At 42.2% G+C, this 20,074-nt stretch overlaps 1 protein-coding gene across 1 annotated transcript in view; it reads right to left on the minus strand.

Annotated features, from left to right (window-relative positions):
- Positions 1–12,687: 12,687 nt before the first annotated feature.
- The window catches only part of LOC139541385 (transforming growth factor beta receptor type 3-like), a 172,466-nt gene continuing 165,079 nt past the window's right edge, over positions 12,688–20,074 (minus strand). The window contains exon 17 of the mRNA XM_071345985.1: positions 12,688–19,490. Coding sequence (XP_071202086.1) covers positions 19,369–19,490 — 122 coding nt within the window. The 3' untranslated portion in view covers positions 12,688–19,368. The remainder of the gene's footprint in view (positions 19,491–20,074) is intronic.

Below are 20,074 nucleotides of genomic sequence, written 5' to 3' on the forward strand. Positions count from 1 at the left end.
AGAATAACACACACACTCACTTCTGTCCTCATGGCACATGCATGGTCTTAATGGGGAAAAATTTCTAAATGTACATTTTAGTAATTTAGCAGACACTCTTACCCAGAGGGATTTACAGGAGCAATTAGGATGAAGTGCCTTGCTCAAGGGCACATTGGCAGATTTTTCACCTAGTCGGCACGGGGATTTGAACTAGAGATATTTTGGTTTCTGGCCCAACTTTCTTACCCACCTGGCTACATGCCGCCAATGTTTATCTTTGAACTATGCACAGCCCTGGGTCCCTCGGGAGTTAAGGCAAACACACCAAATATCTGACCGCACACCCCCTCCAACCTTTCACAGCTCCAGACGTGAGATCTGGGATAGATCCTAGGTCTGACTGGATTCAGGTATTAATTAACTTGTAACCAAACTCAAATCCTAACAAAAAACATTTGTAGCTCTTGTACTAAAGATGATAGAGGATTCCATTCCATTCCAGTAGCACATTTTAGAGGAAACACATCTGAAGGGTTTCAGTTGGATACAGAATATCACAATCTCTTTCACACGTGTACACGTCTACAAGTACATGAATACAGAGGATGAGTAATCAGCCGCATAATGTGTGCATACATGTTGACATCCGATTTTCCAAGCAAACACAAACACTTTCTCCACCCCAGCGCAGGTTTGCCTTTTTTCCTCCATGGGATTTCCTTCAAAGCCTAGCAGACATAAGGGGTGTGTATTTCCATCACAGCATTTTTATACCTTTCTCTGTAACTGCAGGTCAGGTCTGCTCAACTCACCTTTCAGTGGTGCCCTGGGCTACAGCAGAGTTTCACCACCCTCAGCACACCCTACACATCTGTTTTCTAGATAACAGCCTTCAGTGAATGGCTGGGGCTTGCCATCGACCAATCAGAGCTGAGGTGTGTATTTGATGTGATTATTGATTGAGAGGGTAGACATCTGGTAGTTTTTAAAGCCTGGTAAGTAGTGCTGCTGTTTTTTTTATTATGTTGGTGTAATGAACACGATGGGAGACAGAGTGCTTGTTTCAAGCGCAGGGCACAGCAGGTGTTTATTGGTAAATGACCACAGGAGGAGGCAGGTAGCTGGGTCCAGGTGCAGGCAGAAGGTTACACACAGGAGGTCCAAAAAGGCAACAGTACAGGCAGGGCAAAGGCTAGTAACGTCATCAGGGAGATCAGGCAATAAGTTGATAACAGGAAATTTTAAAGGCTAAAGTACAGGCAGGGAATAGGCAAAAGGTGTCGTTAGTGAGGCAGGCCAAAACTATCATACACAGGAGGATTCAATTACAGGAAAACAGAGCTCCGAATAGAAGTGTGTCACAAAACAAACTATACCTCACAATGATGGGGTGCAAAGAACTGAACTAAATAGTGTGTGATAATGACACAGGTGTGTGAACAGGTGATCAGAATTCAGGTGATTGGGATCTGGAGAGTGAGCTGAGTTCAGGGGATCTGTGTGTTTGAGAGTATGAGCTGGAAAGTGGGCTGGAAAGTGAGCTGCGTTCAGGGGATCTACGTGTTTGAGAGTGTGAGCTGGAAAGTGGGCTGGAGAGTGAGCTGAGTTCAGGGGATCTGTGTGTTTGAGAGTATGAGCTGGAAAGTGGGCTGGAAAGTGAGCTGCGTTCAGGGGATCTACGTGTTTGAGAGTGTGCGCAGACGTTACAGTTGGGTTGCAGTGGTGCAGAGTGGAGCAGCAGTGCTCAGAGCCCTGGCAGGGCAGCTCCCTCTCTCTCCCTTTCTCCTCTCTCTCTGTCTCCTTCCTCAGCTTCTCTCTCTCTCTCTCAGCCAGTTCTGGGATAGAATCTTAATTCAGTGTGGCCTTCCATGTTTCCCTCCTTCCCTGCCACCCTCCTTCCCTGTTTTCCTCCTTCCCTCCTTCGCTGCTTCACTCCTTTCCTGTTTCCCTCCTACCCTGTTTTCCTCCTACCCTGTTTCCTTCCTACCCTGTTTCCCTCTTCCCTCATTCCTTGTTTCCCTCCTTTCCTGTTTCCCTCCTACCCATCCCAGTCCTGAACGTCCCACAACATCTGTACCCTGTCTCTGGAAGGCAGGCAGACCAGGCTGACTCGGCAGGCAGGCAGTTGCTGACAGCTGGTATTGGTGTATTTTACAGCCCTCTGGCATCCTCCACAAATATGGGTTTATTTTCCAACCGGGCTTTACTTTACAGTCTGGATGAAATTAGTCCGTGGTTTAATTAAGACAGGTACTTAAAATCCACTCCAACACCAGAGCCTGAAAAATGAGCCAAGCGCCTTCATTTCAATGGCTCCAATTTTCAGTACAAGCACCTATAAAAGCACAATAAATCAAATGAATGTTCATATCATTGGAATCAAATTTAGGCGTTGCATGTATCATTAATCTACTTTTACAGGAATAACTTTGCCAAGATATGATGATCTATACAAACATAATTACTGAAAAGTTGAGTATTTTCTGATGGTCTTTGATGGTCTTTAAATGGTAATTGATAGCTATGTGTTTACTGTAGTGTAATTACACTGTAATTTCTGTAATCATGATTGAGAAGAATTTTGGGTGACTCTCAGTTTGAAAGATAAGCTTGCTTCGGTGCAAAACAGAGTTGACCGTCGGTAGAAAATAAACAGTGGACATCACACTCTCTGTCTATAATCTCTCCCTGCTTCACAGTTTCAAGTAATGCAAACAAAAGACCCTCAAAAAACAGTTATACCCTCTTTGCAGATTACAGATGTGTTGTATGCATTCAAAGTTTCCATAATACTAACCAACTGTATATGTGTGCATAGCATACTGCATTGTGAAATCTTTGTCACTGTATGTGGAAAATTGGCATTCCCTCTGAGCATTGTTGTATTTGTGTTTGGTTTCAGTGTGCAGGAGAGTGGGGGTATTGGCCCTAACAGACCTCTTGGTTGAAGGACAATAATGACATGTAATAGCCAAGACCGTCATTCATCTGTCATTGCCAGCATTGACTTAGGCGCCTGCAATCCTCCATTTGATAAGCAGATTTATAAACAGTTACTGAGACAAGAACAGTTGCCAAAATAGAGAGGCCACAATGAGGAATGTATTTGTGTATAAAAACAATTCAGTGTAGTTTTGAGACACATTTCTGTGGTGTGTGTGTTGAACTATCCTTGTGGGTACCAGAAGTCCTCACAAGGACAGTAAAACAAGGAAAAGTGGGGGACATTTCGCCAGTCCCTACGAGGAAAATTAAGGTTAGGGTTAAGTTTAGGGTTAGGAATTAGGGTTAGATATAGTTTTAGGATTAGGGGTTTGGAGTTAAGGTTCGGATTATGGTTAGGGAAAAATATAATTTTGAAAGGGAATAAATATTTTGGTCCCCACAAGGAAAGTAAAACAAAATATTGTGTGTGTGTGTGTGTGTGTGTGTGTGTGTGTGTGTGTGTGTGTGTGTGTGTGTGTGTGTGTGTGTGTGTATGCATGCGCATGTATCTGGTTTTGATTGAGCTTTTTATAATGTGCGATGGTGTGATTCTGAGGCTATAGATATTTTATTGGAATCGCTCCAGTGTTCCAGCTTTAAAAGTGAGGCTCTTAAACCTCTCCAAGTAAATATACACACATTACCCATGTGGCACAATCAAAACACTGTCTGCAAGTCAGCACAATGGGACTGTTTTATGGACACTGGCAAGCGATATCAAATGTACCATAGTCATTTTTCTTAATGTGTGAAGCGAGTGGGGGCCAGCTGTGCTACATTAGGAGGCTAAATATAGATGGTCTACTACTATGTCAGGTGTGGTAGGAATGTATGTCTGGGGCATACTCATCAGCAGGGTAAACCTCTGGGATGAAGTTCTTGGTGTTTGAGATTTGTTTGACGTTCGTGTAAGGCTAGTATTCATATCTATTGATCACTAGCACGCAGAAATCACTGATCATTAGTTTGGAGTCTGTAAGAGGTGCTATGGTATACTGTACCTAAAGCCCACTCAGTACAAATTACTTTACACAAAAACAGCATTTAATTTACAACTCTTGATCAGTAGCTATACCTCATAAGATCCCATCATAGCATCATATTGAAAGTTCAATCTACACCCCCCCTCACCCATACACTCAACCTCCCACCGTACCCATGCACGCATGCACACACACACACACACACACACACAGGCGCCTCCTCTAACCACTCTAACAAGCCCCTGGGGATTGACCAATGGCTATGAAGCAGGATGTGGTTCCCTACTCTGTGAGGAGGTGTCCCAGACCGCTCTACTTGGCCACGTCCCCTAACCAGGAGATAAACAAACAAAGCCCTAAACATACTGTCTTGACCTACTTAGAGTAATGGGTAACGTCCCAAATGGCACCCTAATCTCTATGCAGTGCACCACGGGCTCTGGTCAAAAGTAGTGTACTATATAGAAAACAGAATGCCAGTTTGGTCCACATTAAAACTGGCCTCCCCAATGTAGTCAGTGTCAAAAATGCCGTTGTTCAAATTGAATCCAAGGTTTCGTTCCCATATCTGTGATTCTATGGTTCTACAGTAATCCTTTCTCTTGGTTGTTGATATGATTCAATACTTTATGACGTACAGAAAGCCTGTCTCCGCTTCCCAAATGGCACCCTATTCCCTACAGTGCATGGGTCCTGGTCAAAAGTAGTGCGACACAGTATATAGGGAATAGGGTGCCATTTGGAGGGCTTGGTCCTATCTGCATTTTTTTCTAAACTGAGTTATTGACATAGCGCTGTTCTATACTCCAAATACCCCAATTCATGTTGTTAAGTTCTGTTACAGAAAATAATCTCAGAAATCTGTCTGTGGAGGTGAATGAATGAAAGGTTGGAGAAGTGTGCAAAACAAATGAATCATCATTTAGAGAGGGGCCTGCTCAATGAGTGAGAAATCACTCTTGGACTGATTCTGTGAGCCTTCATACACAGGTAACGGAAAAGAACGTGCTTGACTCTATCCTCTTACGTAAAACAATGCTTGAAGCGAACAGTCAAACAAATAAAAATGACGAAGGGCTGAGCACTCACTTCAGTCAGTTGCAAATGAATCTTTGTTTCATTTTCTTTTCTTTTACAAGCAACATGTCTTACTAGAAGCCTTTACACACAGTCATGAGGAAACGGAAGATGGCCAGGTAATCAGGTCAACAGAGGGACATCATACAGTACAGGCAGGGCCACAAAGTTTACAGCCAGGACTCTTTGCCTTCCAGTGGTCAGTGAGGTTTGAGAAGTGGGGCCTAGACTGGTCAGCTCAAACATGGTTTGGGATGACATCATCATCAGATCTCCTATCCAACTCGCCCTGGGCCCATCTCTCCCCCTCACTCTCTCCCTCTCTCTTACAGTCTGACATCATAGTACTTTACACATTCTCTCTCTCCTCACAGGCTAATCTGGGCCATCTTCCTGATGAGGGGTCCATGGAGTCACTGTGATCATGCATGACTCCAAGGACCCCTCATCAGGAGGATGGGCCAGATTAACCTGTGAGGAGAAAGAGAATGTGTGTGTGTGTGGACACATCTAGGTGGTCTACCCCCTCGTCCCCTGTGCCAGAAGGCCACATGGGCTGCATTATGTAATGGCCTCACCCAAGAGGGGACTGATGACATCATCAACACACTGCCAAACCTAACACATCGTTACTACAACTCATTGTTATAAGACTAAGCCCACAGGAATGGGGATATCTACACTATTCTGAGTGAGATAATGACTAAGTAGAGTACCATGATGTTGTTACTGATGTTGTTACTTTACAAATGTGCAGCTTGATAGAGTGTATTAAATCAGAGGAAGAGAAAAAAACAGGCCGAACAAGTTATGAACGATTATAAGATTTTATTAGGCACACGAATGTGCATTCAAAATGCCATGCCTATTTGCAGCATGATTTACAAAACGCTTTGCAAATCAAAAACAACAATCTTATCAACACATAGCTTTGAGACCAAGGGGATTTAGACTGGCATTTGAGAAAGGACTTATTTGGTTGTGCATTATGAAACTACAGCCAACTGACCAATGGTAGGAAGAGGCCATCTACCTTGACTGTCCAATTGTGGAAAAGCTTCAAAGATTGTAGACCTGAACATATAGGGAAAAACATCTGTCTCTCTTTCTCTCTCTCTCACACACACACGTTGAGAAAAGATTTAATAAAGGTTCAAACAAATAATAAAGCTATACAATTACCAGCAATTTAGGGATTAGTTTACTGGGCAAATGAACTGTTCAGCGTTGATATTATGTACTGTATGGAGTGGGGCCCCTCTTACAGGGTGGCTGAAACCAGAAAACCTCCCCTCATCTACTTTGCAAAATACTGTATCAATGTAAGATCTACTAACAGGGATTGAATTTGAGATCTAAACTTCCAAGTATAATATCTAATCGAATCCTAATTCATAGTGAAATTTGGGGTTAACAGGTTCATGGGTAAATGTCCCACAGTAGATAAGAAAAGCCAGTGAACTACTGGAATGTTATAAATGCAAATTATGGTAACAGACAGACTAATCTGTAGTGCTGAAGAGCCGCTTTATAGAGCGATTGACAATTAAAGGCAACATTCCTGCGGTCGTGGAGACTGCATTCAAGGGAAAGGCTCCCTATGTCGGCTCAATCGGAAATTACCTTGACATTTTTAGGTGGATCTTCCCACCTGATAATTCGCTGATATGGATTGAATCTTGCCTTAAAACTGCTATTCCACTAGAGCAGGTATTCCCAAACTGGGGTACGGCAAATACAATTTTTATTCACATTTAAAAAGTTTTTTTTTTTTTTAAACACATACATATATATTTTTTTCTTCTTCACATTTTCAAACAGTACATTTAGATTTTCCAACGGGGCTATACATTTGGGTGAGGTTTTTTTCTCGCCTGAGTAGCCTCGTTTCACTGCCATAAATAAAATTAAACCATCTAGTGTTTATAACAACGTCATATACAGGTAGCCTAGTCAAATAATTAACATCCAATCACATTAACTGTTACTCTCTCGCAAGAACACCTTCACTCTTGCGCAAACATTTAGAAACTAAACATCACAATTTGAAAAATAAGCCACAGGAGTTTTTTGAGCGAGAATAAAGACGATTTTCGAGTAGTAAGACATGTATAAAAGCGACAGATACCATTAATAAGAAAGGGTTAGAAGCGTCTATTATGGTGAGCTACCGAGTGGCTAGGACAGGCAAGCCCCATACTATTCTGGAGGACTTCCTTCTTCCTGCTGCCGAGGATATGGGGGAAAATGCCCCAAAAAACTATACAGACAATGCCTCCATCAAACAACCATGTTTCACGACGCATCAGTGACAAGGCAGACGTTTTGAAACAATTACTGCTTCGCATACAAGCCAGTGAATTATATGCGTTACAGCTGGATGAGTCAACAGACATGGCAGGCCTGGCACCGCTCCTGGTACATATCCGTTACATTTATGGGGGGTCAGTTAAGGAAGACATCCTCTTCTGGAAACCAGGACAACATGAGATAATATTTTTAAAGTACTGGACAGCTTTGTGACATCAAATGGACTTTGGCGAAAATGCCATGACAGGGAGACATAGTGGAGTGGTAATGTGCGTGCAAGCAGTTGCTCTCGACGCCACTTGGGTACACTGCAGCATCCACCGAGAGGCTCTTGCTGCCAATGGAATGCCTGACAGCCTGAAATACGTTTTAGACACTACAGTGAAAATGGTTAACTTTGTTTAAGCAAGTCCCCTGAACTCTCGTGTATTTTCTGCATTATTCAATGATATGGGCAGCGACCATGTAATGTTTTTACAACATACAGAAGTGCGCTGTTTATCAAGGGGCAAAGTATTGACACGTTTTTTTGAATTGAGAGACGAGCTTAGTTTTCTTTACTGACCATTAATTTCACTTGTGTGACCGCTTGCATGATGGCTAGTTTCTCACACGACTGGCCTATCTGGGTGATGTTTTTTCTCACCTGAATGATCTGAGTCTAGGATTGCAGGGACTCTCCGCAACTATATTCAATGTGCGGGACAAATTTGAGGCTATGATTAAGAAGTTGGAGCGCTTTTCTGTCTCCAATAACAAGGACAACACACAGGTCTTTCCATCATCGTATGATTTTTGTGTGCAAATGAACTCAATCTTATGGACAATGTCAAATGTTATATAGCGAAGCACCTGAGTGAGCTGGGTGCGCAACTACGCAGTTCCTTTCCCGAAACGCACGACACAAACAACTGGATTTGTTATCCCTTTCATGCCCTGCCTCCAGTCCACTTACCGATATCTGAACAAGAGCCTCATCGTAATTGCAACAAGTGGTTCTGTGAAAATTGAATTTAAATCAGAAGAAACTGCCAGATTTCTGGATAGGGCTGCGCTCAGAGTTTCTTGCCTTGGCAGATCACGCTGTTAAGACACTGATAACCTTTGCAACCACGTACCTATGTGAGAGTGGATTCTCAGCCCTCCCTAGCATGACAACTAAATACAGACACAGACTGTGTGTGGAAAATTTTTTAAGACAGACTCTCTCCAATACAGCCCAACATTGTAGAGTTATGTGCATCCTTTCAAGCACACCCTTCTCATTACCCTGTGGTGAGTTATTCACCATTTTTGATGAACAAATAAGGTTTTATATGTAAGATGGCTAAATAAAAAGCAAAATGATTGATTATTATTATATCATTATTTATGCTCTGGACCTATAAGAACTCTTTGTCACTTCCCACAAGCCAGGTTGTGACAAAAACTCACTCATTCTTATGTTTAATAAATGTATCGTAGACTTACAATGATGGCAAAAAACAACATTTGAGAGTGCGCTGACCCTGGTGCTAGAGGGGGTACGTAACTGGAAGTTGAACGGGTATAAAAAGTTTGGGAACCACTGCACTAGAGAAAGCAACCTTTCACAGAGAACTCACAATATAGCTCAAACAAAAAAGGAAAAATGTGTCTGGCACCATCACAGAACAAGACATTGAATAAGAACAGTGTTCAGAGAGTATGAATACAACTAAACCTGTAATATGACATCTGAAAATGTGAGAGGAACAGACAATCATGTAAAATCATGTGAAGTACTATGTTGTACTACCATTCCATTGTGTTCATAACAATTCAGTCTTGCTTACTTACAGTGCATTCGTATAGTATTCAGACCCCTTCCCTTATTCCACATTTTGCTATGTTACAGCCTTATTGTAAATTTGATTAAATAAAAACATTTCCTCATCAATCTACACACATTACTCCATATTGACAAAACAAAAAGTATTTTTTTTCTTGCAAATCAATAAAAAAACGAAAACAGAAATACCTTATCTACATAATTATCCAGAACCTTTGCTATGAAACTCAAAATTGAGTTCAGGTGCATCCTGTTTCCATTGATCATGGTTGAGATGTTTCTACAACTTGATTGGAGTCCACCTGTGGTAAATTCAATTGATTGGACATGATTTGGAAAGGCACACACCTGTCTATATAAGGTCCCACCATTGACAGTGCAAGAACCAAGCCATGAGGTCGAAGGAATTGTCCGTAGAGCTCCGAGACAGGATTGTGTCAAGGCTGAAATTTGGGGAAGGGTACCAAAACATTTCTGCAGCATTGAAGGTCCCCAAGAACACAGTGGCCTCCATCAATCTTAAATGGAAGAAGTTTGGAAGCATCAAGACCCTTCCTAGAGCTGGCCGCCCAGCCAAACTGAGCAATCGGGGGAGAAGGGCCTTGGTCAGGGAGGTGACCAAGAGCCCAATGGTCACTTTGACAGAGCTCCAGAGTTTCTCTGTGGAGATGGGAGAACCTTCCAGAAGGACAACCATCTCTGCAGCACTCCACCAATGAGGACTTTATTGTAGAGTGGCCAGATGGAAGCCACTCCTCAGTAAAAGGCACAAGACAGCCCGCTGGGAGTTTGCCAAAAAGCACCTGAAGGACTCAGACCATGAGAAACAAAATTCTCTGGTCTGATGAACCCACGATTGAACTCTTTGGAATGAATGCCAAGCGTCACATCTGGAGGAAACCTGGCACCATCCCTACAGTGAAGCATGGTGGTGGCAGCATCATGCTGTGGGGATGTTTTTCAGCGGCAGGGACTGGGAGACCAGTCAGGATCGAGGCAAAGATGAACGGAACAAAGTACAGAGAGATCCTTTATGAAAACCTGCTACAGAGCGCTCAGGACCTCGGACTGGGGCAAAGGTTTGCCTTCTAACAGGACAATGACCCTAAGCAAACAGCCAAGACAATGCAGGAGTGGCTTTGGGACAAGTCTCTGAATGTCATTGAGTGACCCAGCCAGAGCCCGGACTTGAACCCAATCAAAAATCTCTGGAGAGACCTGGAAATAGCTGTGCAGCAACGCTCTCCATCTTGAGAGGATCTTCAGAGAAGAATGGGGAAACTCCCCAAATGGGTATGACGCTACCAAGCTTGTAGCGTCATACCCAAGAAGATTCAAGGCTGTAATCACTGCCAAAGGAGCTTCAAGAAAGTACTGAGTAAAGTGTCTGAATACTTATGTAAATGTGTCACGGCCGTCGTCGGAAGGAGACCAAGGTGCAGCGTGGTCAGCGTACATTTTATTTTTATTAGAATGTCGCCAACAAAACAAAGAAACCACCGTGAAGCTTAACAGGGCATTAGTGCCACTAACAAAGATAACTTCCCACAACCAAAGATGGGAAAAAGGGCTACCTAAGTATGGTTCCCAATCAGAGACAACGATAGACAGCTGTCCCTGATTGAGAACCATACCCGGCCAAAACATAGAAACACAAAATCATAGAAGACAAAACATAGAATGCCCACCCCAAATCACACCCTGACCAAACCAAATAGAGACATAAAAAGGCTCTAAGGTCAGGGCGTGACAGTACCCACCCCCAAAGGTGCGGACTCCGGCCGCAAAACCTGAACCTATAGGGGAGGGTCTGGGTGGGCATCTATCTGCGGTGGCAGCTCAGGTGCGGGACGCAGACCCCAATCCACCACTGGCTCACCCCACTTTGGTGGCACCTCTGGTGCGGGGACCCTCATCACCAAACCCCGGACTGGGCACCCTCGCTGCGGGCCCCGGACTGGAGAACGTCGCTGGAGGCTCCGGACTGGAGAACGTCGCTGGAGGCTCCGGACTGGAGGCAGTCGCTGGAGGCTCCGGACTGGAGGCAGTCGCTGGAGGCTCCGGACTGGAGGCAGTCGCTGGAGGCTCCGGACTGGAGGCTGTTGTGGGAGGCTTCGTGCCATGACTCCTCACTGGAGGCTTCGTGCCATGGATCATCACTGGAGGCTTCTTGCCATGGATCATCACTGGAGGCTTCTTGCCATGGATCATCACTGGAGGCTTCTTGCCATGGATCATCACTGGAGGCTTCTTGCCATGGATCATCACTGGAGGCTTCTTGCCATGGATCATCACTGGAGGCTTCTTGCCATGGATCATCACTGGAGTGAGGAGACGTATGGGCAGTCTGGTACGTGGAGCTGCCACAGGGCTCACCAGGCTGGGGAGACATACAGGAGGCCTGGTTCTGGCAGCAGGCACAGGACTCACCAGGCTGGGGACACATACTGGAGGCTTGGTTCTTGGCGCTGGCACCGGATACACTGGGCCGTGGAGACGCACTGGAGGTCTCGAGCGCAGAGCTGGCACTACCCGTTCTGGCTGGAAGCCCACCTCCACCCGGCAAATGCGGGACGCTGGTACAGAGCACACAGGCCTGTGAATGCTCATTCGAGACACCGTACGTATCACCCCATAACACGGTGCCTGACCAGTCACAAGCTCCCCACGGTAAGCACCGGGAGTTGGCTCAGGTCTAAACTCCGACTCCACCAATCTCCCCGTGTGCCACCCCCCCCAAAAAAACAAATGTTGGGAGCTGCCTCTCGGGCTTCCGTGACCGGGTCTTGTCCCCTGCCATTCTCTCCTCCCCGGTCCAGCTCGTCCTCCAGGTTGGCGCACGCTGCTTGGTCCTTTTGTGGTGTGTAGTTCTGTCATGGCCGTCGTCGGAAGGAGACCAAGGTGCATTTATTAGAATGTCGCCAACAAAACAAGAAAACAAAGAAACGACCGTGAAGCTTAACAGGGCATTAGTGCCACTAACAAAGATAACTTCCCACAACCAAAGGAGGGAAAAAGGGCTACCTAAGTATAGTTCCCAATCAGAGACAACGATAGACAGCTGTCCCTGATTGAGAACCATACCCGGCCAAAACATAGAAACACAAAATCATAGAAGACAAAACATAGAATGCCACGCCAAATCACACCCTGACCAAACCAAATAGAGACATAAAAAGGCTCTCTAAGGTCAGGGCGTGACAAAATGTGATATTTAAATTATTTATTTATTTTTAAATGTTTTTGCTTTGTCATTATGGGGTATTGTGTGTAGATTGATGAGGGGAAAAATAATATTTTGTCCATTTTAGAATAAGGTTCTAGCATAACAAAATGTGGAAAAAGTCAAGAGCTCTGAATACTTTCCGAAGTCACTGTATGTTATCAATAATGTCACAATTGTATTTATTTTTAAGATATGGGTATACAATATATTACTTTTGTAAAGCTATATGGTATCTAATTGTCTCTATGTTTACATAGGAAAAATTCTGTATAAACAGTATCATTTTAAGGTAGTCAATTGAACCAACTTCAACATTAAGTGAGAGATTTTTCTTTAATTAACACATCACATATGAATAAAATTGCTAATATTTTTACATCATTTATAGAAACAGAAATACATAAAGTAATATATGCACATTTGCAAAAAAATAGAAAGAACACAAAACAAAAAATTCACAGTACTCAAAGAGTCAACAATAGATTGGCTCTAGGTAAATACTTTAAAATATATATTTATACTCTGTTTACCTCTGCGGAGACATATATACATGTTGACATACAACTAAGACTCAAAGCTTTGAGATAACATACCTTCTCTATCAGGATCTGCAGCAAGCAACACTTAAAATACATTACACATAAGTAGGGTCTAATGTCAATTTTCCTAATGTATTGGGTTTTCTATTTCTCTTCCAAACATGTTTTCCTTCCAAAAAACATCCCTTTCCTCCTATTAAAAAAAACATGTACTTCTATTCAAACCCCCCAAACACAAAAAGTAAAGACACACCAAAGAACATTCATGGATTCTATGACGGTGAGACTCTTTTGGCTTTGCATTAGCTTTGCATGGCACATGATAGAAGCAACACAATACAACTCAACACAGTTGTTTGTCACTCACAATGAATGTACTCATTGCTAACATGCATTATATACAGTACATCTAAGTGCCCATATGTCTATATACACAGAGAGAAACAATAAATGTTTTACTTGAGATCACAAATAATCAGGATGAGTTCATTAATAAGTAGTAGAATGTTTGTACACCATTAGGATTCCAGGATGGAGCCAGTATATGGCAATGTTTAAGGTCCAGTGCAGCTGTTTTTATCTCAATATCAAATAATTTCTGGGTAACAGTTAAGTACCTTACTGTGATTGTTTTAACGTAAAATGGCCAAAAAGAAACAAAAATAGCTTCTTAGCAAAGAGCAATTTCTCAACCAATCATTTTGACTGTCTGGGAGTGGTCTGAGTTGAGAGGGAAAAACTGAAAACTAGCTGTTATTGGCTGAGAGGTTTGGAACTCTTTCTTATTGGTCTATTAACTAATTTACTGCCTGGGGATGTCACCAGGCAGGACAAAACTCCATCCCACCAAAACAGGCTGAAATTTCAGGCGGTCTTTTCAAACAGTTCTTACACTAAAAGGGCATTATCATAATTTTCACAATTTCACAGTATTGTTCCAACCTCATAGTGTGGAAATATATATAAACACAGGACAATCACGTTTTTGACTGCACTGGGCTTTTAACTATTTCATTTTGATGCAAGAGCTCTGGTGAGTAAGATTGGCAATATATTTATTACATATAGAAAATACACTTGATCATCTGGGTCAAATCTACTGCATAATAAGCCAATGACTATTTTGGCTTATATTTTCATAACACAATCTCAACCATATCAGGTTCACAAAAGATACACATTTTGGTATGAAATTGTGTACAATATTATTATGTACAATCAGAATACAAACAGCCGAAGTTCTAGTGGTGTCGGACCCAGATAGAAAGGCACATTGTTTTGAGTTTTAAATGTAATGCCCAATTACTGTGCCCCAAGTTCACTTTTAACGATACTGTATATTTATGATCCAACACTGCAGCATTTTAGTTTCCTCACAGTGGATACAAACATTATAATATATTTGGGAATACTGGCCAAATGTAGCCACTTAACAATGTCTTATTGAACAACATGATATTTAGAATGCTTCTAATGCACCAACCTTGCACATTCTATTTTGACTTTCGCCTTATAACATTTTAGATTATTTACAATATTCACAAAAATATACATAGCTTTACAATACTATTTGTATATAGTAAAAGAGAACCCATAATGCCTAATGCCAAGCTGTGTAACACCAATCAAATGTGAGACTAAGGATTACAAAGCATACATCACTCAATATCAACAAAAACACCATTGATACTTAATTAACAATTTTGTAACAACAGTAAGTTTAGACAGATGAGTTTCCAAAGTCCTACTATAACCGATAGCATGCAAAACTAGCTGGCTTACAAACAGGGTTATCATCAAGTGATTGTTCACATTACTTTTGTCTTTAACATTTGTCTTGGCATCTAGCTATCTATATATTTACACCTCTGCTTGGTTATTAAGTCCCTTCACAGTCCAAGTGATTAATAGCACATGATGGGATGCTTCACTGTATCTGGTTTTGCTCTCCGATTCAACTGGTTGATTCGACCATCTCCTATCTACTGTAAATAGCATGAGGATAGGAGGTAGCATCTCTATACTGAACAAAAATATAAATGCAACATGTAAAGTGTTGGTCCCATGTTTCATGAACTGAAATAAAAGATCCCAGAAATGTTCCATAGTCACAAAAAGCTTATTTCTCTCAAATGTTGTGCAAAAATTTGTTTATCCCTGTTAGTGAGCATTTATTATTTGCCAAGATAATCCATCCATCTGACAGCTGTGGCATATCAAGAAGCTGATTAAGCTGCATGATCATTACACAGGTGCACCTTGTGCTGGGGACAATAAAAGGCCACTAAAATGGGCAGTTTTTTCACACAACACAATGCCACAGATGTGTCAAGTTTTAAGGGAGCGTGCAATTGGCATGCTCACTGCAGGAATGTCCACCAGAGCTGTTGCCAGATCATTTCATGTTCCTTTCTCTACCATAAGCCACCTCCAACATCGTTAGAGAATTTGGCAATACGTCCAACCGGCCTCACAGCCGCAGACCACATGTAACCACGCCAACCCATGACCTCCACATCAGGCTTCTTCACCTGCGGGATCGTCTGAGACCAGCCACTTGGACAGCTGAGGAAACTGTTGGTTTGCACAACCAAAGAACTTTGGCACAAACTGTCAGAAGCTGTCTGAGGGAAGCTCATCTGCGTGATCATCATCCTCACCAGGGTCTTGACTTGACTGCACTTCGGCGTCGTAACTGACATCAGTGGGCAAATGCTCACCTTCAATGGCCACTGACATGCTGGAGGTATGTGCTCTTCACGGATTATTCCCGGTTTCAATTGTATCGGGCAGATGGCAGACAGCATGTATGGCGTCGTGTGGGCAAGCGGTTTGCTGACGTCAACGCTGTGAACAGAGTGCTCCATGGTGGTGGTGAGGTTGTGGTATGGGCAGGCATAAGTTACGGACAACAAACACAATTGGATTTTAACAATGGCAATTTGAATGCACAGAGATCGCGTGACGAGATCCTGAGGCCCATTGTCGTGCCATCTATCCATCCCCATCACCTCATGTTGCAGCATGATGATGCACGGCCCCATGTCGCAAGGATCTGTACAAAAATCCTGGAAGCTGAAAATGTCCCAGTTCTTCCATGGCCTGCATACTCAAAAGACATGTCACCCACTGAACATGTTTGGGGTGCTCTGGATCAACGTGTACGACAGCGTGTTTCAGTTCCTGCCAATATCCAGCAACTTCGCACAGCACAGGAGTGGGACAACATTTCATAGGCCACAATCAACAGCCTGATAAACTCTATGCAAGGAGATGCGTCACACTGCATGAGGCAAATGGTGGTCTCACCAGATACTGACTGGTTTTGTGATATATTTTTTAAGGTATCTGTTTCCAACAGATGCATATCTGTATTCCCAGTCATGTGAAATCCATAGACTACTGCCTAATGCATTTATTTAAATTGACTGATTTCCTTATATGAACTGTAACTCAGTAAAATCTTTGAAATTGTTGCATGTTGCATTTATATTTTTGTTCAGTGTACATATAATGTGGATAGGAGATAACAGGCAGTCCTGTTGTCCTGTTGACAGTCATTTCACTAGTCCTGCTAACACTCACAGATGTTGTTTGCAGACAGGCAGCTTTACTGTCTCCATTGCTATTGGTGTACACTAGCTTGTTTACAGCATAAACTAGACCATTTCCGGTCCAAAGAAAATGATCTGATGTGGTTGCAGAAAAAAGCAGCATTTGTATAAAAATAAATAAAAGGCTGGTATTTCACTAACAGTTATTTTTTGCCCGTAGCTACAGTTCTAGTGCTCTATAGATGTGAGGCCTTGTTGCCGTTCTGGGTATTAGAGGGTCGTTCCACGAAATGAGTGCCATTTGCATCCCTTTGATATTTTAAGTAGAAATTATACACCAATATAGAATTGTAAAAGCCTGTTATATTTAATGAACTGCCCTTTAATATAGACCACATGCAGAATTCAATAAATAAGCTTTTTAGTTTGAATAAAACAACTAAAATGAATAAAGATTAGCATTTTGACATGTCCCTCTGTCAACTCGTGTCACTTCTAGGAAGATTTTAACCAACTTAACCCCAACATTTCTCTAAGTTTTCACCATCATTGTAAAGCCCTAGTTATTTTATTGCTTTGATAAACTCATTTCTACAGATTATTATATATTTCAGGTGATTAAGGATTCATATACAGTACCAGTCAAAAGTTTGGACACACCTACTCATTCAATGTTTTTTATTTATTTTTACTATTTTCTACATTGTAGAACAATAGTGAAGACATCAAAACTGAGAAATAACACATATGGAATCATGTTGTAACCAAAAAAGTGTTAAACACTTCGGTACAACTAATCCCAAACCATCTCAACTGGGTTGAGGTCGTATGATTGTGGAGGCCAGGTCATCTCATGCAGCACTCCATCAATCTCTTTCTTGGTCAAATAGCCCTCACACAGCCTGGAGGTGTGCTGGGTCAGTGTCCTGTTGAAAAACGAATGATAGTCCCACTAAGCGCAAACCAGATGGAATGGAGTATCGCTGCAGAATGCTGTGGTAGCCATGCTGGTTAAGTTTGCCTTCAATTCTAAATAAATCATTGACAGTTTAACCAGCAAAGCATCCTCACACCATCACCCTTCCTCCCCAATGCTTCCTGGTGGGAACTACACAAGTGGAGATCATCCGTTCACCTACTCTGCATCTCACAAAGACATGGCGATTGGAACCAAAAATAAAAAATTGGGACTCCTCAGATTAAAAGACAGATTTCCACCAGTTTAATGTCCATTGCTCGTGTTTCTTGGCCCAAGAAAGTCTCTTATTCTTATTTGTGTCCTTTAGTAGTGGTTTCTTTGTAGCAATTTGACCAAGAAGGCTTGATTCATGCATTCTCCACTGAACAATTGATGTTGTGATGTGTCTGTAACTTCTTTCTGTTACTAGCATTTTTTTGGGCTGCAATTTCTGAAGCTGGTAACTCTAATGAACGTATCCTCTGCAGCAGGGTAACTCTGGGTCTTCATTTCCTGTGGCGGCCCTCAAGAGAGCCAGTTTCATAATAGCGCTTGATGATTTTTGCAACTGCACTTGAAGAAACTTTCAAAGTTCTTGAGATTTTCCGCATTGACTGACTTTTGTCTTTCTCTTTGCTTTTTTGAACTGTTCTTGCCATAATATGGACTTGGTCTTTTACCAAATAGGGCTATCTTCTGTACCTTGTCACAACACAACTGATTGTCTCAAACACATTAAGAAGGAAAGAAATTCCACAAATGAACAAGGCACACCTGTTAATTGAAGCTGGTTGAGAGAATGCCAAAAACTGCCATCAAGGCAAAACTGCAAAACCGCCATCAAGGTAAAGAGTGGCTACTTTGAAGAACCTCAAATATAAAAATACATTTTTATTTGTTTAACACTTTTTTGGTTACTGCATGATTCCATGAGTGTTATTTCATAGTTTTGATGTCTTCACTAGTATTCTACAATGTAGAAAATAGTCAAAATAAAGAAAAACCCTTGAATGAGTAGGTGTGTCAAAACTTTTGACTGGTACTGTACGCCTGTCCCTCATTTTATGGTCAACCCTGTTACGTGAACTCAACTCTCGTAGTAATATGGTAAAACTATTCCTTTTAAAATATTTTTTTCAAAAGAAACATTGAACATCTAATAACCAAATCATAGTGAAAAACAGGTGAGCTGGTTCTACTCCTTTTGGATATTTTTTGGTGTTTTGTGGTGGAAAACGAAGCGGGTCGAGCATAACACGTCAATCCTGTTATAGATAGATAGATAGAGAGTCTAGAAATGTTTTGACAATTTCAATATTTTGTATTCAATTGTCACTCCCTGTTGCACACAACAAGCTTCCATTCCCCCTTGTCAAGGAAGGGAATTTATGCCTAATTTAAGATGAAATCGTCAACCCTTTACTAATGTACTAATATTTTTTATTTTATTTAACCTCTTGAGATTAGAAAATGTGTGTTTTATGATGTTGAACATGTGCTCTTTATGACAGAATGTTAAAATTAGGTGAAATCAACGTTTTTTTGGACCAAGTTACACTTCTCAAAAGGCACCGAATTGGTGGAACAACCCTAGTACTGTTTCGCTCTCAGACCAGTCCTTGTAGTACAGCATTTCTGTCACACAGCCTTAATGACTTGTGTTGAAATAAATTGAATTAACCAGGGACATTAACGGGTGTTATTGTTTTTTAGTATTTTACAAAATCCTTTTTTTATCCTTTTATTCTTATTTTCTTCTTTAATAAATCATCCTTCTTCTTTGTTTTCACAAAGCATCCCAAAATAATTCCTTTCATCCAGAGGGGAAACAAGTGTCAACAAACCCAGTTCCCTGTGACCCGTGTAGCCCTTCCTGTAGCCCTGTAGGGGGGTAGGGGGCTCCCCGTCGGGCTCCTTTCCAATGGCCTTGGCCTGGCCTCTGGGCTATGCTGTACTGCTGCTTGAACAGGGCGTGCTTTGTGTGCTGCCAATACTGTGGGCCGCACTGCTGTTCTCTGAGGGTGGGGGTTGGGGCTTCAGGGGCTGCTGTCGCCCAGCTGTATCACCTGGATAGGGAGGTGAGGGGGAGAGGGGGAGGGAAGTGAGAGAGAAGGAGAGGGGTGGGGGAGAAAGGGAGAGAGAAAGACAGACAGAGAGAAGGGGAGAGACACGCAGGAGGGGGCGAGAAGAAAAAATTCAGAAGTGAGTGAGGGAGGGGGAGAGAGCGAGGGAGGGAGGGGAGAGAATGAAAAAGACAGAGAGATTAGGTTTAATGAAATACATCACAATAATATGATTTTAGATACGCTGTTTTGTACCACTGCCTTTTATTCAAGGTGTCTTATTATCTAGAGGCCAATGGCTCAATCTGGTAACAGACTGATGTATAAATGAAAATCGTCAGTTCTCCAAGTGCTGCTGCTTGTCCCATGTGGTGACCACCACTTCACTGCCATTTGTTAAGTGAATGTAACAGTCGCTTAACACACAAGGACTTAACACACAAGGACTCAACTCCTTTGAGTCAGCTAATCAAAACACCTGATCAAGCACAGTGTCTCAAATGGAAAGACCTGAACTGAGGCTTCTCAATCCAACTCTTCACTTTCTGTTATCTGCAAGCAATTCGCATAGCTTTAGCAGAATAAAC

This window comes from Salvelinus alpinus, chromosome 16 (genome assembly GCF_045679555.1).
Source record: "Salvelinus alpinus chromosome 16, SLU_Salpinus.1, whole genome shotgun sequence".
In the NCBI taxonomy this organism is placed as follows: domain Eukaryota; kingdom Metazoa; phylum Chordata; class Actinopteri; order Salmoniformes; family Salmonidae; genus Salvelinus; species Salvelinus alpinus.